This window comes from Cladophialophora bantiana (assembly GCF_000835475.1).
Source record: "Cladophialophora bantiana CBS 173.52 unplaced genomic scaffold supercont1.1, whole genome shotgun sequence".
Taxonomy (NCBI): Eukaryota; Fungi; Ascomycota; class Eurotiomycetes; order Chaetothyriales; family Herpotrichiellaceae; genus Cladophialophora; species Cladophialophora bantiana.
The window spans coordinates 1,194,007-1,215,860 of record NW_015971575.1 but is presented as its reverse complement, the minus strand read 5'-3'; the positions used below and the strand labels follow the sequence as shown (position 1 = coordinate 1,215,860).

At 50.6% G+C, this 21,854-nt stretch overlaps 8 protein-coding genes across 8 annotated transcripts; 5 read left to right on the top strand and 3 right to left on the bottom strand.

Annotated features, from left to right (window-relative positions):
• Positions 1 to 1,046: 1,046 nt before the first annotated feature.
• Positions 1,047 to 5,159, top strand: Z519_00447 (uncharacterized protein; the record flags this gene model as incomplete). The annotated part of the gene is made up of 3 exons (XM_016758204.1): positions 1,047 to 1,413; positions 1,463 to 1,667; positions 1,715 to 5,159. 3 exons carry the CDS (start codon positions 1,047 to 1,049, stop codon positions 5,157 to 5,159), a joined length of 4,017 nt encoding a protein of 1,338 aa, XP_016625453.1.
• A 660-nt stretch (positions 5,160 to 5,819) lies between these two features.
• Positions 5,820 to 7,661, bottom strand: Z519_00446 (uncharacterized protein; the record flags this gene model as incomplete). Its single annotated transcript, XM_016758203.1, has 1 exon — positions 5,820 to 7,661. The coding sequence occupies one exon, from the start codon at positions 7,659 to 7,661 to the stop codon at positions 5,820 to 5,822; it is 1,842 nt and encodes a 613-aa protein (XP_016625452.1).
• A 467-nt stretch (positions 7,662 to 8,128) lies between these two features.
• On the bottom strand, positions 8,129 to 9,804 carry Z519_00445 (uncharacterized protein; the record flags this gene model as incomplete). The annotated part of the gene is made up of 2 exons (XM_016758202.1): positions 8,129 to 9,216; positions 9,267 to 9,804. The coding sequence occupies 2 exons, from the start codon at positions 9,802 to 9,804 to the stop codon at positions 8,129 to 8,131; spliced, it is 1,626 nt and encodes a 541-aa protein (XP_016625451.1).
• A 1,856-nt stretch (positions 9,805 to 11,660) lies between these two features.
• On the top strand, positions 11,661 to 12,179 carry Z519_00444 (uncharacterized protein; the record flags this gene model as incomplete). The annotated part of the gene is made up of 1 exon (XM_016758201.1): positions 11,661 to 12,179. One exon carries the CDS (start codon positions 11,661 to 11,663, stop codon positions 12,177 to 12,179), a length of 519 nt encoding a protein of 172 aa, XP_016625450.1.
• A 1,070-nt stretch (positions 12,180 to 13,249) lies between these two features.
• On the top strand, positions 13,250 to 14,802 carry Z519_00443 (uncharacterized protein; the record flags this gene model as incomplete). The annotated part of the gene is made up of 2 exons (XM_016758200.1): positions 13,250 to 13,598; positions 13,667 to 14,802. The coding sequence occupies 2 exons, from the start codon at positions 13,250 to 13,252 to the stop codon at positions 14,800 to 14,802; spliced, it is 1,485 nt and encodes a 494-aa protein (XP_016625449.1).
• Positions 14,803 to 15,488: 686 nt separating this feature from the next.
• On the top strand, positions 15,489 to 16,785 carry Z519_00442 (uncharacterized protein; the record flags this gene model as incomplete). The annotated part of the gene is made up of 4 exons (XM_016758199.1): positions 15,489 to 15,638; positions 15,696 to 16,541; positions 16,593 to 16,709; positions 16,759 to 16,785. The coding sequence occupies 4 exons, from the start codon at positions 15,489 to 15,491 to the stop codon at positions 16,783 to 16,785; spliced, it is 1,140 nt and encodes a 379-aa protein (XP_016625448.1).
• An 865-nt stretch (positions 16,786 to 17,650) lies between these two features.
• Z519_00441 (uncharacterized protein) lies at positions 17,651 to 19,506 on the top strand (the record flags this gene model as incomplete). Its single annotated transcript, XM_016758198.1, has 3 exons — positions 17,651 to 17,755; positions 17,816 to 19,307; positions 19,361 to 19,506. 3 exons carry the CDS (start codon positions 17,651 to 17,653, stop codon positions 19,504 to 19,506), a joined length of 1,743 nt encoding a protein of 580 aa, XP_016625447.1.
• A 340-nt stretch (positions 19,507 to 19,846) lies between these two features.
• Z519_00440 (uncharacterized protein) lies at positions 19,847 to 21,567 on the bottom strand (the record flags this gene model as incomplete). The annotated part of the gene is made up of 7 exons (XM_016758197.1): positions 19,847 to 20,320; positions 20,372 to 20,453; positions 20,506 to 20,592; positions 20,643 to 20,871; positions 20,924 to 21,108; positions 21,165 to 21,484; positions 21,541 to 21,567. 7 exons carry the CDS (start codon positions 21,565 to 21,567, stop codon positions 19,847 to 19,849), a joined length of 1,404 nt encoding a protein of 467 aa, XP_016625446.1.
• Positions 21,568 to 21,854: the final 287 nt, after the last annotated feature.

Here is a 21,854-nt window from a genome sequence, read left to right as displayed (position 1 = left end):
ATAGATTGGCCATTCTCTGGCCCCAAGGATTGTGGGAAAACGACGACGAGGTGGAAGTCGGGTGGCACTGTCCCTTCATCCATTTCAGTACCATACACTTCGACGACAACCGCATCTCTCGGTTTTCTGCTGCAGCCCTTCAATCTGTGACAGTTTTCAAGGTTGACAAAGGAGGACCTCTCGCATAGGCCACTTCAGGAGGCATGGCTTTATCCTCTCGAGCATTCGGGATTGGTTTTTCATGCCTCAGGGGACACGACACGTGGATGAATTTCCTTTGTCATGGTTACGACTTACGACAATGTTGGATTTAGCGGGAGGTTCTAAAATATATGTGAGAATTAGCGGTCTGGTGCCGAAGAAAAGCTCGCGATGGAGCGGCGAAACATTTCGACCATATGTCGTTGGGATGTCGGCTTGAGGACACTGCCGCCTTTTGCATATTGCGGTCATCTGGCGTTTCCTGCTTGGGGTTTCATATATGATACCCATTTTTCAGGTTGGTCGGCTTAGCTGGCAATGTTGCTTCCTTGCCTTGGAGATAAAAAGGTTGTGTAGCAACATAATGAATAAAATAGAGCCTGTCAAAGACGCTAGGCGCTGTCCGTGCTACTAGTATTGCGTACTTCCCGTCTTCAATATCTCGATCAAGTAGCAGGAGGTGGCACACCCGTGCCTCTCAAAATCTCACTAAGCGGCATGTCACATGACCGACAGAGAAACCTCACCTCCAGTTCAGCCGTCTTCATCGACACTGATTCAATTCCAAAGAGGAATAAACCATCCAGCCGCCACACACCTACCGATGACAAGTATGACTAACAGGGGATTCATGTCAATCATCATATGAAGCAGCCTTGTGTGCGCTGCGGAGCCTCATAAAATCCACCGGACTCAATCTTCCAGCACGCGACCGTATTCCGCAATAAGTCAATGGTCTGTCGCTTGAGGGACTCACACCTGCTCAAGCTCGGCTGCAGATAGACGCCGCTGATGAGCCTGGCGATGAGGGCCCAAGTGCGCGCCATCCGGTGACCTTTGACACAATGTCAACCAGGGTGTTGATCCATGACTACCCCCATCGAACAGTCGCCCTTGCGACGGATAAGCATGTCCTGGTGTTTCGCCATTCCCATGCCGCACCAGAGAGTGGTAGAAACTCAATATCCAGCTCGACCAGCCTCCCCCTGGGCAACACGAGTCGATCAAATACAACGCCTCGATGTATGGTCGAGTTCGGAGACAAGTCTCTCATCAACCTCGAACATTTTCATCCGGTCACTACCGCGAGGGGAACTTTAGGTCTCATCACCCTCAACAACGACGTCTTCCTTTGCGTTATCACAGGGTCAGAAGAGGTGGCTACTGTGAGGCCAGGCGAGACGGTCCAGAAGATCTTCGCTGTCGAATTCTGTGAGTCGGTTTACCCTGCCACAAAGCCAGCGTGCTGATATGCGTTGAGACTGTCTCAACCGTGCAGATTATGACCACGCGCATGGCCCTTATCCGAACCCGTATCCTGGACAGATCTTTCAGTCAGACGACGTCGACTACACTCAGGGCGACGACGCCTCGGAACATCCATTCCACGCCTTGAGGAAACTCCTGAGCAACGGCAATTTCTACTATAGTGCCGATTTTGACCTTACTCGACGGCTACAGGACCGGTAAGTCATCACTAGTCGCTTAGGAGAACAGAGCTGACAGATTCCAGTGCCGAGGCCGAAAACACCGTAGACATTTCCAGTCTCGACGAAGGCCTCCTCTGGAACTCTTATATGATTGATCCGCTGATCAAATTCAGGAGCAGGCTTACCGATCACGAGCGAAATGCTCTCGACCACTCTCGCCTTCTTACCTCTGTGATTCGAGGCTTTGTCAAAAGTTTGCCGATACCACCTTCTTCATCTCCGATCCGGGGGACGGTGCCAGGTCCACCCACAACCTTAACCATCATCTCTAGATTGTCGTCCAGAAGAGCCGGGACACGTTTTAATTCTCGAGGCATTGACGATGACGGCAACGTTGCCAACTTTGTCGAGACTGAGACCGTCTTCTGGTCTCCCACTGGCCTTTGCTTCTCCTACACTCAAGTGCGCGGCAGCATACCGATATTCTGGGAAAGCTCAAGCAGCCTGATACCTGGCCAACAAAAGATCCAGATTACCCGCTCACCAGAGGCTACACAGCCGGCCTTTGACAAACATTTCGCAAGCCTGGAGAGAACGTATGGTGCTGTCCACATCGTGAACCTGCTTAGCGCCTCCAAACCGGGCGAGGTCGAGTTGACAGAGAGGTACCGCTATCATGTGAGTAGGAGTCCACTACGACGTCATGAGGAAGGTGAAGTGGAGGAACATCATCTGCTTCACGAAACAGAATTCGATTTTCACGAACGAACTCGTGGACCGAGCGGATACGAAGCGGCGAAAGCAATCCGCCCATATCTGGACGCAAGTGCTGAGTCGTTCGTTTACTTCCTCTCGGAAGAAATAGAGGAAGTCGCCGTCGATCACGGCAGAAGAAAGCTTGTCAAAAGACCTATTGTCATCATGCAACAGAACGGCATCTTTCGTGTCAACTGCCTGGACTGCTTAGATCGAACGAACCTTATACAAGGCATAGTCAGCCAAATGGCGCTGGAGTTATTTCTGTCGCATCGGGACGAACGAGGAAATTCTGACTTTTGGATGCGCCATTCTGCATTGTGGGCTGACAACGGTGATGCTCTTTCGAGAATATATGCTGGGACTGGGGCGCTGAAGAGTTCATTCACCAGGCACGGCAAGATGAGTCTTGCTGGTGCTCTTGCGGATGCCCGGAAGAGTGCTACTCGTCTCTATGTCAATCACTTTGAGGACAAAAACAGGCAGAATACCGTTGATCTATTGCTCGGCAGGTTGGTCGGACAGACGAGCGTAGATCTATTCGATCCCATCAACGACTGGGTCGTCGCAGAAGTTGCGAGACGGCGACCGGAGTTTGAGTCGAGGGATCAGCTCAGGTTGGGCATGGGGACATACAACTTGAATGGCAAAACAACTGGAATCCACGAGGACTTGACTCCATGGCTGGACGTTCGCGGGAAGAACCTGGACCTTGTGGTGGTTGGCTTCCAAGAGATAGTCGAGCTGAGTCCGCAGCAAATCATGAGCACAGACCCCAATCGTCGAATGCTGTGGGAAAGGGCGGTCAGAAATTGTCTCAATGGACATGGCCCCGACGAGAAATTCGAGGGGGTACCCACGAAGGGAGACGAATATGTTCTTTTGAGGAGCGGCCAATTGGTAGGAGCTGCATTGATGGTCTTTGTCCGTTCCAGCATTCTGGGCCGAATCAAGAATGTCGAGGGTGCCATCAAGAAAACCGGCATGAGCGGAATTGCTGGAAATAAAGGCGCCGTCGCCATCAGAATGGATATTGAAAGCACGTCGGTATGTTTCGTCACCGCCCATTTGGCCGCAGGGTTCGCCAATTACGAAGAACGCAATCGAGATTACAACACAATCACCTCTGGACTGAGATTTCAACGGAACCGGAGCATTGAGGACCACGAGATCATCGTTTGGGCGGGGGACTTCAACTACCGAATCGGTCTGGGCTATGAGCGAGTCAAAGCCCTCGTCACTGAAGCTATGATCGGGTCGGAGAAAATTAGGGACGAAGCATTGGGAAAGCTTTACGAAAACGACCAATTAAACATCCAGATGGTAGTGGGAAATTGCTTCAACTATTATCGGGAAGGACGGGTCAAGTTCCTGCCGACATACAAATACGATATTGGCAAAGACGAATTTGACTCGAGTGACAAGCAGCGCATACCTGCTTGGACCGACCGTATCCTTTGGAAGGTCAGCCACAACCGAAATGCGGTCCAGGCTGGTGAGGTACTCGGCTCCCAAATGAAGCAACTGGAATATGACAGTGTCATGGGCTTAAGATTCAGCGATCACAGACCAGTATATGCTATATTTGATGTGGGTATCAGGGTGATAGATGAAGAGAAGAAGGATGCCTTGACCAAAAAACTATACTCTAAGAGAGCGAAAGAAATGAAAAGCAAAGCAGGAGATTCCACAGAAGGGTTGGATGACATTGAGACTGATGACGAAAGCGACAGCGTGATGGAAAGTCTAATGGGATATGAGAGTATTCAAGAAGGTCTACCTCCGGCCAGCAGTGACAAGAGGAAGTGGTGGTTAGAGGGAAATAAAGCTGCAAGAAGCGCGATTCGACCACCAAAGGAAGGAATGATGTTGAGCGGGAACCGCGAGGGCAATCCATGGAGGGAGGGCGGGGAGGACGACTGGGTCGAAGTCGAAAGACCTCCTATTATGGACAACAATAAGCCGGGAAGCAGACCAGGAAGCAAGAAACCGGATCCGCCGCCGCCACGAACAGTGAAAAGAATGGTGCCTCCACCCTGGGAGGGGGAACGAGTTGCGATTCCCTCAACAACAGCCGCGGAGATGAAGTCCCATCGACGTCCAACCCCCCCAACACCACGAGGAGGTTCGGCTCCACGGAACAGAGCTTCAAGCGCTACCACCTCTCCTGTACGGTCAGCTCTGTCTTCGGCAGGCGATTCGGTAAACATCCCTGCAAGATCCTCCTCAGCGGCGGGATTCCCTAAGAAACGACCTCCTCCCAAACCCACGAAGCCGACAGCTCTCACAACTACGTCAAGCCAAGTGGCCGTCCCGCAATTGAGTCCGTTTCCTGCCCCTGCCCTCCCGCGGTTGGCGAGTGTGTCTTGTTCAGACCCGATCACGGCGCCTGAAGCCGAAGAGCGACCTCCACCGCTGCCCAAACGCAGGGAGACGGCTAGTTCAACAGCCTCGTTCGTAAGCGCCCCTGATTCTGTCGCGTCGGGACCTGGTGCAAGAGGCCAGCAGAAGGGTGCCAATCATCCCCCTCCACCACCACCGGTGAGAATATCAAAACTCCAACAGCAGCAAACACAACGCGACCACGATGCAAACGACCCTCCCGCACCGCCCTTACCGCCGAGGAGGGATACAGGCAGCAGTAACAGCGCTCCTTTGCCCACGAAGAACAGAAAGGACGGCGATGCGAATGCGAACGGGGGACTCATGGACGAGGATGACAGATCCGGAGCGAGTAGGTTGGACAGGTACAAACCGCTCATGCCCAGTTGAGACATGGGTACCGTCGCGACTCCCGAAGGAAAGGTAAACGTGGGAAATCAATACAACTTCGTACTTGTTGTAGGGGAGAGAAGTATAAGCATAACCTGCCTGAACGAGACCTTGAAGAGTAACGAATGCGACGCAATGCTCGCCCTTGGGGAAGGAGAATGCACCTTGAACAAATGAGTCTGTCAGGGATGACTACTGGTACTGGATAAGATAGGTATGAGGAGACATGGATCATTTTACATCCGTAGGGCGAGGAAAAGAATCATACGAAACGATATGGCTCACTTCATTGTCCTCAAGGGATACTCCATTTTGCTATTCCCGTGGTGCTTGGTTCTTCCTCATTGAATAAGGTCAGCATACGGCCAATTCCCCAGCTGTTGCAACACTGAACACCGAGCACTATGCTCCTCTGAGAGCGTGGACATGACCTACAGACCTGCACTGCTTTAGCCTTTCTATCATACACTCCTTGACATCAGGCCCCTCTCGAGATATGCCTTGTTAAGGCAGTTGGGAATCAGACCTAGGACTGAAGGAGCAGATAGACTTTGCTGGTGCTCGCCGCCCGCAGAAACCGTGCGCTTGCATCTTCAAGGCCTGGTTGGCTTCTCCTTCCTCTTGCCCTTTGACTCGTTCTCGGGTCTTGTTCTGCCAGAGTCACACCAGGCAGAACGCATCGGTGCCATTGACGCCCCTACCCCAGCCATCGCGAATCGAAATCTCGGACAGCCTGTGGACAATCTCGCCAAAAACGGAACTCTCAGCATATCCGCCCGCCGACAAATTGTCAAAAAGATGAAGATTGACCCGTGGATAGTCCGAGTGCTCCAAGACGATCAAGCTGAAGTGATTGTCTCCCTCGGGTCGGAGGATTGCTAGGCCGGTACTGCCTTGTAGGATGCAAAGCTGGTCGTCGACTATCAGGCCATCCTGAGGTTGCGGTTCACATTTATGCACCTTGTTAATTTCCATTGCCTCCATTCTGATACGTACCGGCAGATCTGTGGGGCAGCCGTATTTTCGGCGCCACTGGGCCTCGAGCTGGTTTGTGGTTTCTTGGGCCTTGATGTTATACTCGAACTCAAGTTGGCGTGCTGCACTGTCTATCAAAGATGCATGTAACTCCTTGAGATGCTTGGAGATTCTGTTGTATGGCCATTCAGGGATCTGCTGCTTGATGGCCGGGAACGGGCTTGCTTCGATGTTGCCGTCGAAGACTGATGTGACGACGCCTATGGCGTAGCCTTTCACCCTGAGAGGTTCAGGGTCCTCAGGAGATCCAGACGATCCGTGAACTGGCGACGACCTGCGTTGTCGGCGTGGTGCGGGCAACGACGCCCGTTGACGAGAGACGGGTTCTGGATCATTCGAAAGCGTGTATGGGTCCCTCCAGTCCGGGCACCAAGTAAGGTGGACTGGAATCTGCTGGAGGGGAGTCTCGCCTTGGAATTGTCTCAATATCCACGGAATCCATCCTTCTGGCTGAGCGGGGGCTGGCTGAGGCCTTTTGACGGCGTAAGTGAGCACGGCCAAAGATTCATATCTCTTGATCATGTATCTTGCAACTCTTTCGTATACGGTTTGTACCGGCAGCTTATAGTTGGGCTTCAACTCTGGCACCTCCAAACCGTCGATCGCAAGACCTCGAAGAGCGTATATCCTATCGCGAGGATTTGTTGAGTTCCACGACCGGAAGTGCTGGAGGAGATCCAGCAGCTCTGATTTTGCCTCACTGTCAATCTCTGAACCCATAAAGCCAAGCAAGGGCCCTAGTTCCTCGAGCTTCGAGCGCAGTTTCTTGTTCTGGACCCGCGGTAGGAATCGCCTGTGCAGTTTAGCGAAGTAATGACCCTCGACCTCGTTTCGACCTGAAACGATGAGCAACCGCTTGGCCACGGCAACCTCTTGAATGACCCAGATGCGTTTGAACCACGGCACTTGCAATAGTTGCAAGAGACAATACTCGTCCGTACTCGACAGTTTCAGCTTCACAGCACTGCCAAAAGTGGACCGTGACGACTTGACAAGCTTCAAAGCACTGTGGAGCTTATAGCTGATTCCAGGCTGTCCATACTCGTCAACCTCTCTGTGTGGGCCGAGAGAAGCAATCACCGTCTGCGCCTGCGCAAACACATCCCGCATACGGTCGACCTGATGATCCTTCTCTGCCAGATTACCTTGGTTGATACAAATCGCATCGATCCACAATAGGCGATCCCTGTCTGGGACGCGGAGCCGAAGCAGGATATCCTCGACGATTTTCGAGACCATGAAGGGCTTTCCAGACAATTGGATCGTCTGTGTCCTCTCATCATCGCCCCAGGCATACGATATCGCGTCGTACTGGACATCCCGATCGTCGTCGAGATGTGTCAACTCAAACTCGCACTTGATCCCGCTGCTGTCCCAAGGGTGTATCTCGGCAGGGCCCCTGAGCAGCCTGAGCAGACGTATACTGGGGACATCTCTGGAAATCGGCTCATATTTGAACATTGACATGTTTGCAAGTGCAGTTAGCTGAGGGAGGAAGGCTGGGTTGGAAGATCTAGGCCAACTCGAAACCGCTTGTTGTCAGAGTTGTGCCAGCACCATGGGTCCAGGGTGATACCGTTTTGCCGAATAGTCTTGCAATACCACAGTCTACCTAACAGAGCAGTCATCTACCTATTCGGTGAAGATTTTGCTTCCAGGTTTCCAAAGGACGAATGCACACAGTTGGCCGATTTCAGCCGCACCAGCTTGCGAAGGCCAACGCACCGGGGTGGCAGATTGAGCAGTGATTTCCAACACGTAACAGCTCTCCTATTGGACACTAGAAACTCTCCTCATGCAAGCCACGTTTTCATCCACCAACCGAAATTTAGGAAACGCACTCGCGGCCTGTGGTCCTGGAAAGTCCATCCTTCTGACATGGCTCCTCCAATGTGGCCCGGGCCCCCATGTGTTTTGGCTCTCGATCTGCCGTTCTATATGGCGATGTGTAAAGTCCCGAGATCATCCTTCTTCATTTTGTTAGAATTCACCATAAGCGAATTTATTTTTTGCGCTCGTTTTTCCCACATATATCTATGTGGTAGGTCTGGTGGCAGTGAAAGTTCAGATCTCGGAGGTGGGTTTGGATAGTCGTTTTCATCACGTTCCTTCCATTCTCCGAGAATGTCCCTGCGGACTGCTTGACAAAAGAACCTTGTATGTTCAGGCTTGTTCACTGCGGCAAAGGCGAGAAGAACAAAGGCTTCTTTCAGAGAGACTTTGGCCAATGATGAGAAACAGCGGAAAAGCCCTGGGCCACCGCTTGTCTCCATAAGCCAGGCCCTTGACCCATCTTTCCATCTGAGCGCGCACACAAGAATCGTGAGGACCATGATTTCGCAAATAAGTGCTGCCACAGCAAAGATCCAAAGCTTTGTCGTCCCGGTACCTATGATGCCAAAAACAGTGGCTATAAAGCTAAGCGGGACAAAGGCAAAGGCTAATACCGTCAAGCGGTTAACGGCAGTTGCTTGCTCAAAACTCTGCTTAGAGTCTTCCAGAGCAAGTGTGTTCAAATGACGTTCGACGTAACTTTTCAAATCACTCTGGACTAGGTCAAGCTGCCCGACGAGATGTTTGTAATCCTGAAGTAGTGCGTCTGCGGATGGGGACTTTGGGTCTAGAAATCGAGTCATGGTGCTTCGAGTATTCCGCATATAAAGCCGTATGTCGTGAAAGATTGCCCAGCTCTCTTCGAGGATTCTTGTTTGGGCTTTGGCGCTTGCACCCTCATAATACTCCGCCTCAAGGACGAAGCTCTGGTGTTGGATTCGATAGAAAACTTCAACTGCGAGCAAGTGGAGGTAAGGGTAGGTGAACTCAACGGGGTTGCAATTCGCAGAGCTGATTGTCTCTGGGGGCAAACGTTCAAGCTGTGCGAGATACCGGGTGCCTAGTGTTTTCTGAGTGAACTCTGCCGTCTCTGACGTGCTCAGAGCGTGTGCCAGCTGAAATGGCGACGGGCATCCTTCTATGTCTACCGCAGACTGACACAGCATGGGATCTCGCAAAAAGATGATAACTAGATACAGGTTAGAAGAAAATAGGATAGATACCTCGATCCATACTCACCGGTGTTCCGAGGGGCATTGATCTGATCGCCTTGAGTGTGGCAAGCGACGAATGTGGCGTTCAGGCTGGCATCGACAAAGCAAGCCTCCAAAGATTTTTGCTCACTTGGTACAGGAAAGGTCCACAATGTGCCCGTTTGGTGTCTATCAGCCATATCGGGCGGTCGTAACCTGTCGTTTTTTGCATAGTAATGGTCAAAAACTTGCCAAAAAAAGATAGGCTTCAGGTCAAAGTGCTCTCCTAGAGCTTCAACAACTTTGCGATCGATCGACCATGTTTGTATATATCTCACTATAACGACTCTTGTCGTTACTTGGTCCGGACGGTCGGTTAGAGCCACTGCAATGTCTGATTTCAACTTGTACTGGAGTTCTCTCTTATCTAGCTGGGATCCAGCGCTGTCAAGTATGAAAACTTGGGTTTCTGCAGGATGCCCGCCAGGATGGGAAAAGAAACATGAGAGCCAACGGAATTCGGGCTGAAGTTTGGCGAGCTCCGCAACATAGGAAGCGTAACTTGTGAATGGAAAGTTGGCCATGGTAGCTTTGGAATGCTGAGAAATTACCTCGATCGAAAAACCAAAACAACGACAACAACGACAACGACACCTACAATCCTCTGCCTCCAAACTCCAAACTGGTTCCTTTTGACGATATAACAGTTCTAACAGGTCAACATACATAGTACCAAGTACTATGCATTGATCATGCCATTTATTTTCTTCGCCCTCTGCGTCACACCATGTCATATTTAAGCTTTTGACTTACCAAGTAATTAATGGGACGGTGAGCCCGAAATGGAGACCAGATCCATCATCAAAGAGACAAAGGCCGTTCAGATGATCAACACCAGACCGGAAAATTTATGATATGGACGCACACCCTATGCTCTTGCGATGAACCCACCCACAAGGAGCAATATCAGAATGAACCCCAAGATCGCGATAACTATCCTCGGGCCGCTCCGCCAACTACCCTCTGCCATATTAAGATCTCCCGCTGGAAGATCGTCAATGCAATGGCTGTGAAACTGCCGAACGCAACAGCCAAAACAAATAGGAACCAGCTGAATGTCATGCAGGTTCGAATGTACCTAGTGCATCTGCGATGCCCTCGTTTGGGGTGACTGATGATCGCTGGTGTCTGGTGGCGATATGGTGGAGAAGATGACGGAGAACAGAAAACCGGCTCCGAGTGTTGATACAGCAATGACGCCTTGAAAGAGGGAGGTCTACAGCTTGGCCCATCATGGAGAGGTGAGTTCGCCAATAACCTCTGAAACATTGCCTTTTTTTCTCGAGGATAATTTTCCGGACTGCTCTCCTTGTTTCATCTTTCAGCCATTGCAGGTCAACCTCACTCACCTCCTCCAGTCTCAAGGGCCGGTGGTATCGCTGTACGAATGGCTGGGTCGGTAATCGCGTGTTTGATCAACTCAAAATATTGTTGGAATTCGCCCTCAGGGCTTAGGTTCCCTTCAACCCAGCGTGGAATTAGCCCATGATGAGTGCCAACCTAGAATACGTCGAACCTACCCCCTCGAGCATGTTACATCGTTAAGATGACCTTGTCGGCGTCTTACAAGCTACAACATGTGGTCACAGGTATTGCATGATACCTGCAGCCATTGCGTGAGGCCCGTAGGGCAACGAGCTTGGAGTAATCTGAGATCGGAGTGTCCGACGGTCTGGTCCAAGCAAAAGGAAATATTATCAGCATATGGGAAAGCGCCCATCGAGGATAGGATGATAGCTCTTCCTCGACAACAGAAATGTGAACCTCATTACGAGGCTAGATTGTCGTGAAAGCTGCCAGCGCCTCGTCTGGTATCTGCACACATTGCGTGAGGCCTCGATCACGATCCGAAGTGTTAGCGTTCGTTGTGTTGCGTGACGATTAGCGGAAGGCTAAGAAGTTCGCTTTAGCGAACACGAGGCTGAAACATCGGCTGATCTTTTGGCTTCAGCCAGCCACACATTCTGCCAGGACGAAAACCGTCATGCCCACGCTGCCAGATCTAGTCATTGGAGCAACCAAACAAGCATGCAAAGAGTCTGAATTAGGAAAGCCGGACTAGAAGTCTGGGATGTCACACCAGAAAGGTGACGGGATATGTTCAGACAAGTACTTGTATTTGATAGAGACGAAATATGTCGTCAGAATTCATGCGGCCTCTGTGCAAGATGTCACTCCATCATACGATCGCACCACGGCGCATTTGATTGAGTGATTCATCTACCACCAACGAATAAGCTGCCATACTTGGCCGGAATCACGATTGCGATATATATCCTGCTCCTGTATGAAGTGTTCATGGTGAGTTGCTCTCATATCGAAGATCTTGCTCTCGTCTCCTAGAACACACTGCTAAGACTTTCAACTCTTCATCCCCGAGATGCATTTCATCCTTCCACTCATTCTCCTCTTCGCGCCTGGCATGGTCCGACCGGCGCCTCAGGCTGGTGTGCCGGAGGCAACCGTTCCGTCAGTCTGTAACCCACTCATGCCAATAGCCGAATATGAAGCCTTTTCAGCACTCAAAGATCTTTGCATGTGTATTGCCAACAAGGATTACGATGCCTGCACCGACGCAGCATTCGCAGCGGACAAACCAGACGACAGCATCCTTTGCGGCGTTCGCCAATGCCAGGACTATAACTGGTGCGAGATACAGAATCCATGTGCCCAGACGCTCATTCCAGGCATCCAGATCCTGGATTGCAGCACCACTGAGAAGAAATACCCGAACTTCTCATCGATATCGAGGGAATGGGATAGACGAGGTCTTCCTCAGTCGTCTGTGGGGAACTGTCTGCTTGCCTCAAGCGTGTCGATGCCAGCTAGTGTCAAGGTATATTTGGACTTGGTCAAATCCGCCTTTTCCGTCGCTGGAGCAGTCGGCTCTACTCCATAAAACGGGCCTCCGACCATCATGAGGCGTTGAAGAAGAGGAAACGGACCGCAGTTACTCAGATCAAGCAGAGTACCCGCCCCGCGCTAGCTCTTTCAACTCAATTGAAAATTATTTCTGGAATATGTCGAACATGCTGCGATGGCTTCATCGGCTGTTCCCTTTGCCAAAGCGTGGTGATACTTGGGTGAAGGTGTTAACGCTACCCCCAAGACGGGGATGAGTCTCACCAGATTTTTCGGGCGCAACGGTGGCTGGCAATTGGGTATGAGGTAGGCCCACCAGCCGGAATATATTATTCTACCCAGTATTTGTTAGCGCTAGTTCACTAGCCTAATTAGGCTAGGCTAACTATAGCTTCAACTAACTCGTATTTAAAGGCTCTGTCACTACTCGGTGCTGATAAATTGTCTGTCTCAATCGACCCATTCCTGACCTCCAGACTGGCTCGTTACTCTTATCACATCGATGCTCCGAATCGCAAGCTCGGAGGACTTGAGGCCGTGAGGTGGTGGGAGCCCCTCTCTTGGTAGGAGCTTGATTGTGAAATTCTGTTTGCCTCGGCTATGGAACGCGCCACGGAAAGAGTCACGGAACGAGGGAACCCCTAGTTCCAATCCCCGCCGTGTTGTCCATCCCGGATTGTCAATTTCGGATCCCCCGTAATAGATTTTGCGGCCAACGTGCCTGCTGATTCAATCCCAAATGACACCAATTCTCTTTCTAGATATGGGGTCAATGTTATATCTGAAGGGCTACTACTTGGCCTCTGATCTTAGCGTGGAGAAATCTTTCACCAGTTCATGTACGGAGTGTACTCAAGTTGGACTGCCGGCCTTATCGACATTGAACGAAAAATCTAATCGAACAAGTCCTAACCAGAACGCGGTTGCCAACTCCATGAATGTGGCTAACCTCTGACACAGGCGTGGTACCGCCTGGTTTCTTCCGGAAACGCTCACATCCTCCGAGCACCCGGTATATAAGAAGACTAGTGCTCTCTGCCTCCTTTCTAGTTCCACGGCGGGGACGTTGGAATCCTCGAATGCAATAGCAAGTCACACTTGATCAAGATGGCACCCGTCACAGTCAATGACACCGGTGTCACGAAGTCGTTCCAACCCCAGCAAATTGAGGACAGGCTCTTCATCAACGGAGAGTTCGTGCCATCGATATCTGGTAAGAAATTCGACGTCTACAACCCTACAACGGAAAAGTTGGCCGCGTCAGTCTACGAAGCCGACGTTGAAGATGTCGACCTTGCCGTTAAGGCTGCGAAGGAAGCATTCCCGGCCTGGTCTACCCTATCCGCAGCTGAGCGGACCCGCTATCTGAATCGGCTCGCCGATGCTATCGAAGCGAACGCCGATGAGCTTGCATATCTCGAGGCTATTACTATGGGCAAGCCATATGTCGACGATTGTAAGCTTTCCACTTTCATTGCCCCCTGATCTGTTGTAATTCACCGCTAACATCCTCACTCATGTCAGTCTCCATCAAACTCTCAGTATATAACCTGCGGTACTTCTCGGGGAAAGCACTCGACGTGACGGGTGACTCAAGCCTCAACACCAAGGATTTTGTGAACTTAACGTTACGACAACCGTTTGGAGTCTGCGGCGCTATTACTCCTTGGAATGTTCCGCTACTTATGCTGATCAATAAGGTCGGCCCAGCGCTGGCCACTGGCAATACGTTAGTATTGAAGTCATCCGAGAAATCGCCTCTCTCTTCTCTCGTCATCGGCCGCCTAGCCCAAGAGATCGGTCTGCCTAAAGGCGTCCTCAATATCTTATCTGGCTACGGCCGTCCCTGCGGCGAGGCTATCGCAAAGCATATGGACATTCGTAAGGTGAGCTTTACGGGCAGCGTTGTTGCAGGACGCGCTATCAAAAAGGCTGCCGCAGAGTCGAACCTGAAGAAAGTTACGCTCGAGCTCGGGGGGAAGTCTCCCCTCATCGTGTTTGAGGATGCAGACTTGGCTAAAGCCGTCCCTGCTGCCACAATGAGTATCCTGTTGAACAGTGGGCAGTCTTGTATCGCCAGCTCGCGGATATACGTACACGAGTCTATCGCTACGCAGTTTACTGAGAATATGAAGGCTGCTATGGCAGAACTCTTCCCAGCTGCGGACCCACTCATAGCGGGGACAGGACGTGGGCCACAGGTCGACAAGGCACAATTCGATCGCGTGATGTCCTATCTCGACTACGCGAGAGAAAAGAAGTTGACTGTACCCTTAGGTGGTGGCCGCCAAGGTACGACAGGATATTTTGTCGAGGCTACCATTATCTCTAACGCCCCAGAGAACTCCAAGGTTATGAAGGAAGAGATCTTCGGACCTGTTGTGTGTGTCAACACCTTTTCCGATGAGGGAGAAGTTCTTCAACGTGCGAATGATACCGAGTTCGGTCTATACGCCAGTGTCTTTACGAAGGACATCTCACGGGCATTGAGAGTGGCCAAGGCGCTCGAGGCGGGCAGTGTGGGTGTTAACTGCTCGTCGCCGACCATGGCAGTCGATTTGCCGTTTGGTGGGTGGAAACAGAGTGGTGATGGACGGGAGTTGTCTAAGTATTGTACTGACTATTGGACCGAGCTGAAGAGCGTATTCATCTCGTTGTAGAGCCGGCGAGAGCGTGAGGAGCCAGTTACAGAGGAATCAAATGTTCATATCATTCAACCCATGTTGGCTTCCGATGATCGCTTTCCTCTAACAATGCCATCTTCCCTTCCCCCAAGATATTCCCTCTGTAAGGATGGACTAGCAGAGAGATCTGAAAGTCCCCATCAAGGCAATCGTGTCGTTGACACTGTCAATGCCAATCTGTATCAAGCAAAAGAGGACTTTCACGTCTTGACAGTAATTGAGTAGGAGCAGAACGTGAGAAAGCCCAGCTCTACACGAATCCAAGTTGCGAACTCGCTCAATTCTTTCACAAACCGCGGAACTCCGGGGCCTCGGAGCGAATGAGCAAAAATGGAGAAGCTTGGCTGAACTGTCGCACCGAATCTCCGGGAAGGGGATCCAATTCGCTTGATCTTAATGTACCCCGGAGTCCAGGCTCTCTGGTTCGATTCCGCAGCTTGTTCCGAGACGAAGCAAGTTATGGTGTTTGCCGGTGACAAATGAGATCTTAGCTTGCATTCAAGCCTGTGAAGAGGCTTCCCAGGATCCGAGCCTCAGCACAGAGTGTCCACCTCTTCGGGAAAGGCTTTCTGGCATTTTCACTTTGGAATATCAAACTCACGACTTCTTCCAAAGGTTCACATTCCCGTCAATCCTTCTAAGATCAAGAATCAAAAACAGCCATGGAATCTTTACCCAGCAAAAACATCCCTACTAAAGCACTTGTTGTTGACAAGCCTAACGCACCTTTCATCCTTGAAGATGTTGTCCTGGATGAAGTACGAGAGAATGAGCTTCTTGTGGAAATCAAATACTCAGGAATATGCCACACTGTGAGAATCACTTGTTGAAGAAAATGGAACGGCTGCGACTCATTCAAAGCTTTCCAGGACCTTGTTATACAGCAGGGGAAAATGCCCATTGGCGGTTTCCCGGTGGTCGCTGGCCATGAAGGCGCTGGCATTATTCTCAGGCTGGGCGGCGGCCTCGAAGGTTCGGGGCTCAGAGAGGGTGACCGGGTGATACTGGGTTTCGCCTCTTGCATGAGTTGCTCAGCATGTCGCAAAGGGAGCAAGGGAGCTTGCGCCAACATCGCCCTTACCAATTTTGGAGGCACAAGAGGCCTTGACGATACTTCAATTCGCCGTCCTAACGGTGACTTCGTAAGAGGTCCAGTGTTTGGCCAGTCGTCATTTTCCAAGCTTGCAGTCTGCGATGCCAGAACTGTGGTCAAATATCCAGGGCCGGTTGAAGACCTATCATTTTTGGCTCCTCTAGGCTGCGGGTTTATGACGGGTGCTGGAACGGTCATGGATGTTTTGAAGCCACAGTCGAGCAGCAGCATCGCTATCTTGGGGCTTGGTGCAGTGGGGCTTTGTGCTCTCATGGCAGCCAAAAGCCTCAACGTTGCTGAAATCGTAGCAATCGATATTGTTGATTCACGGTTGGAATTAGCGAAATGTCTAGGGGCTACACACGCTCTGGACGGAAGGAAGTACAGGGATATTGAAGCTGCAATTCGAGAAGCGTCTACGCACGGTGTTGACTATATAGTCGATACTACCGGTCTGATCAGCGCGATCAACAGTGGTATCAAAGCACTCGCACAACGGGGAACGCTCGCCATTGTCGGCACGCCTCCGCCAAGGGAGTGCCTCAGTGCTGAAGCGATGGATATGCTCATCCACTGCAAGAAGATTATCGGAATTACAGGCGCTTATGCCAACCCTCAAGAGGTGAGCTTGCACTTTTCATCCGCAAAATGTGGTTTATTGACTCTGAAACAGCTTATACCTCGCCTCGTCAAAATGTTCAAGGAGGGGTCATTTCCCATCAGCAGCCTATCCAAGACATACCCATCAACGGAAATAGAGCAAGCCATTAAGGATATGAAATCGGGAAAGGTAAGAATCCTTTTTAGCTCTGATCTGGTCATTTCTCACTCCATTTCAGGTCGTCAAGCCAGTACTAGCTTGGTAGTATCATCATTGGTGCCTGGCTCGAGATGTCACATAAAAGTGGAGATGTGCATAGGTCATACTGGGCTCCGGTGGAAGAGTGCACAGTGCGAGAGCAGTATTTGATTCCTACGTGTCAGAGCATAATGACATTTGGAAGCAGTAGGGAGGGTTATTTTGTGCGTACTGGCCGCAATATCGAAGGACGAGGGGACATTTACTGGTGTCTGCCAGATGTCTCAGTTGTTCCTACCCAGCTGCATATAGCCCAGCCAGAGCAGCGCGATTATTTCGTGTCGAGACAACCGTAAACGAAGATAGGCAAATTAGTTTCCCCTAGAATTTCCGGGCAGCATGAGCCAATATTTACACCGATAGCCTCCTGGTTACGCTCTCGAGGAGTTTGTAAAGCTCTGAGGGCTAGGGGGACTCAGCCTTGCGATTACCCCACAGTCTCCCCGGCCTCCCGGGTTCCAAACTGGTGGGTCCAAGTGGGTCTCTCTAACTGATCCAATCGAACCCCGTGAATATTTCGAGCTTGGCCGGAATTGAATGGACGATCAACGGAATGAGGTTCCAGACAAGCTTCGACATACATTTTTTGAGTCAGCACGAGTGCCACGTTCCTGAAGCTCGCTTCTATGGAGTAGCGAACGCTTTCCCCACAACCCCTAGGCTTGGAAATTTGGAGTCTTTCTTTGGTCTGGGGACCCGTGTCTGGCTAGGAATATACCCCATCCGGAGAACGCGGACACTCTCACTTCAGGTAATTATTAAAGACTGTTGTTAGGTTTAATACTGGTGATTTCGTTTAACAGGTCTCAGGATTTACATTTCACGCCTCAAGGGTACTACGCTCCATACTTATGTCTTACACCGAGTCCAAAATGGACAAGTCTGAAGAAAAAATCGAGCAGCTGGCCTCGCCGACTGAATCTCTGGATGAGGAGGTTGTCGTCTGGAACCATAAAAAGGAGTTCGCTCTCCTCTTGGTAAGTTGCTTCCAAGTTCACTCCTAAGATGAGCACACCCTTACTAACTCATGATGGCAGGCCCTCTGCAGTCAGTATTTCTGTCAGATGCTGTTTATCGTCGGGGCAGGTGTCTACGCTCGATCTATCGCAGCCGTTGTCGGTGGAGAATCTCTTTCTTCATGGCCTGCAACTGCCATCAACATTCTGACGGCTGCCACGATTCCTCCGATTGCGCGAGCCGCCGATCTCTGGGGACGAAAATGGTTTCTGGCGGTGCCAACATCCCTGGGTTTTATTGGCAGCATGATCGTTGCTAGAGCATCCTCGATGCAAATGGCCATCGCGGGCTTCGTTTTGGGTGGAGCGTCGTTCGGGGCACAGCCACTTGTTCATGCTGTGGCTTCAGAAACCATGCCTCGCAAATACCGTTCTTTTGCTCAGGGTGCCTGTAATTCTGCCATTGCTCTCGGATCTCTCTTCAGTTTACTTGTTGGAGGAGCATTGACCAACAACAATCCAGCCGGGTTCCGGACATACTGGTACATCTGCGCCGGCATCTACGTTCTATCGACCGTCATGTTGGCAACGCTCTACAACCCACCGCCGAGAGAATTACAGTTGACCTTGACTTTTAAGGAGAAGGTTCGCTGCCTTGATTGGGTAGGGTTTTTCTTATATATTGCAGGCTTGGTGCTCTTCTGTCTTGGTCTCTCCTATTCTCAGAACCCCTTCGGCTGGACGAACGCACATATCCTCGCCCCTTTCCTCATCGGAGTGGTTTTTATTCTCACCCTCATTGGCTACGAGTGGAAGGTCAAGAAGGACGGATTATTTCACCATGGACTTTTCCAGAACAGAAATTTCCCTCTTGCTCTAGTGGCGGTCTTCATTGAGGGGTATATTTTCATGTCAGCCAACATCTACTTTCCCTACTCGATGGAGATTGTCAATACAGGGATCTCGACGTTCCGAGTGTTGGTTTGCTACAGCATTGCTTTCATCTGTCTCCTCCTAATGTCATTCCTCATCGGAGGCTACATTTATCGAACAAAGACAGTGCGGGCCACCGCTATGGCTTCTAACATTGGGTTCATCATCTATGCTTCCCTTATGGCTTCTGTCACAGCAAAGACACCTGAGTCCCATTTCTGGGGCTATATTACTTTCTACGGTTCTGGTTTGGGATGCGGCGTCATCACGCTTTACACCACGGCCCAACTTTCAACTCCCCCTGAACTTATTGCCGTTACATCAGGTTTAATGGGCTCCATAAGAAGTACCGGTGGATCCGTCGCTGTTGCCATCTATGGTGCTCTGTTCAATCAAGGACTCACAAGCAACCTTTTCCCGAAAGTCGCTAGCGCCGTTGTTCCACTTGGTGTGTCAGAGGACAATATTGGAGCTTTGATCGCCGATTTAAGTGCTGGCGCGGTCGAAGCAGCGCTCAAACTGCCTGGTGTTACTATTGAGGCAGTTGGGGCGGCAGGGGAAGCTCTCAAATCGGCTTATGTGATCGGTTTTCGCGATGTTTTCATCTGCGCTGTCGCTTTTGCGACCCTTGGTCTAGGAGGTAAGCTTGTATGTCCAACTTTACGTTGATACAGACTGACTAACAAGCTTTAGCTTCTGCCTTTTTGATTAACCCAAGGAAAGAATTCAATGCTAAGATCGATGCACCTCTTGACGTCTTGGAGGTGAAGGTCGAGGATGTTGAAAGAGACATGGCTGTTGAGATAAAGGGTGGGAAGGCAACAACGATCGAGGGCTAGGTAGCTGGATTGGATTATCAGTGGAAGAATTCTTCCTGGCTGTCCGGACTCTGCTTATAAGTCTTCAAAGTCTTTTATCAAGACAGATATCTCTTCTAGGGCGACCAGGGAACCAGATTTTCTACATAAATAACTAGTCGGGAGGCCCGAGAATACCGAACTGAGTTAAGCTTCTCGCTGTCCATGATCCATTTATATTCGTACATGCCTTTTATAGTCAATGGACTAATAGGTGAGCAGGAGCACTTTCCAATACCTGACTCAATTTCTAACAATATAGTAAGCGCCTGGGCCGAGAGCTTGTTCTTTTCCGAGATGATTATTCTCTTCCTGAGTCTATTTATAACAGCCCTGTTGCCTTCATGGCTTTCCTTCTGCTAGTGTACCCTCTGTCCAGCCAGTCGTCGAAATTTCTCTCTGCGTCTGCAAGAACATCAAATCCTAACAAGCTTTTCTGATAAGCAGCATCTCCCCAATTGAAACTACAGGCGCCTTGCCAATCCGATGCGGGAAGCCGAGCCAAATCTTGGTCTCGTTTGACTTGCTCATCTCCGTCGGACAAATGATAGAAATGCCGCGTATGCACGGCCCCAGCTACGTTGACTTCCGTTCTCTTCTTCCTCAAATCTTCATATAAATGGAGTAGATCAGCCAATTGTGTGGCCCTCTCCTCCGGGACGAGCGAAATGCCGCTATTCTGTAATCGGGAGAGAAGAAGTCCCAAGATGGCACCGTCTTCAACAGCCATCGCAGCCCCCTGGCCCTGGTACGGCAGAGTAGGATGGGAAGCGTCGCCGAGCAAAGCGACCGGGCCCTTGTATAAGGTAAGCTATAGTGGCTTCCACACGGGCTTTTGGAAACACACCTTTGTCCACTGATCGAGCTCTTTGAAATGAAGAAGCTTCCATTTCAACGCAGATTTCAAGCATGAAATGATGGTGCTCAAGCTAGAAAGTCAGTCCCCATGGGAACAAAAAAGTGCGAGGGAGAGGCCATTACCTTGGATCCCAGCCTTCGAAGTTGGCTGCCATTTCTTCAAGACTTCCTTGCGACGCCCGAACGCCTTCAGGGAGATTGTCCGCACAACTTGGCATTGGTGAGTTTCGTCGTTTTGATCTAAGAAACGCATAACTCACATCAACACCAGGTTGTACTCTGTCTTGTTTCTTAGTGGATAAAACACCGCATGCCTCCCCGAACCCAGCCAAACTTGGACATTTGATGCTTCGATAAGTTTGTCAATCCTCTCATCCTTGAAACCTTTCAGTTGTTCTCGACTGAAGGTTCCTCGATATGCGAGATCACCAGTTTCAACAGGCGGCATGGGGCGGCCCAAGACAAACTCTCGAATTCCTGACCAGAGACCTGCAGGGCGCATCAAAATCAGACTTCCGGAGCCGCAACTGCCACTACTTACCATCGGCGCCGACCACAACATCTGCTATCATCCGGTTTCCGTCCTTCAATAGAACAATCTGCTTACCTAGAGCTTCTCCAGTGCCTTGTTCGATGCCAGTCACTTCCGCATTGGTGAGGATTGTTGCGCCGTTTTTTCGAGCAGCATCTAACAAGGCGTTCTGGTAGTCTCCTCGATGAATAGCTCTGCTCCCTGTCAGTATCTGCAGCCTCGAATTGAAATTATGTAAAGGGATACGTACAGCCATTTTGCTCCATATTCTCGTTCCATTCTTTCCCCCATCGGTTTTTCGACAATGACACTCCCATCTTTGTATCTTCTTAAAGTAAACCCTTCAACAGAATACGCCTTCGCCTGTTTCAACTCTTCTAATAAGCCGAGATGCGTGACAATTCTGCAGGCGTTTGGAGGAATATGGATTCCTGCGCCGATTGTAAGGATCTCAGGAGCTCGCTCAACAACAGTGACGGCCAGCGGTGGATTTGCTCTTCGACAAGCAATTGCACACGCGAGACCACCGATTCCAGCTCCCACAACGACGACTTGGAGCCGATAGCGATCCTGTTTCAGTGGACCCTGAGTATTCCCGGTCAATAAGTGAAGTCGAGGATTCTTACAAGGGTCTCTTGGTTCTGAGTTTCCATGGGAATTCGATATTTGTTGGTAGATGCTCCTGGAATGGGTATCACACTGCTTTTCTGTGGCTTCGAACTATTTGCGCGACTTTCCTAGCTTGCAACCCCGACCTGTCCGGGCCGCCGCGGCCTTTTAGGACGGCAACCTATTCTGCAAATAGCTCTGGGGATGTCACGCATACTGGAAGCGTCCGCCCCAACACCATCATCCACATCAATGGCGTAGTGACTCGTTCCGATGGGGCATTCCGTCAAGCTTTTCGATCAAGATGGTTCCAGTCGCTCATTGGATGTTT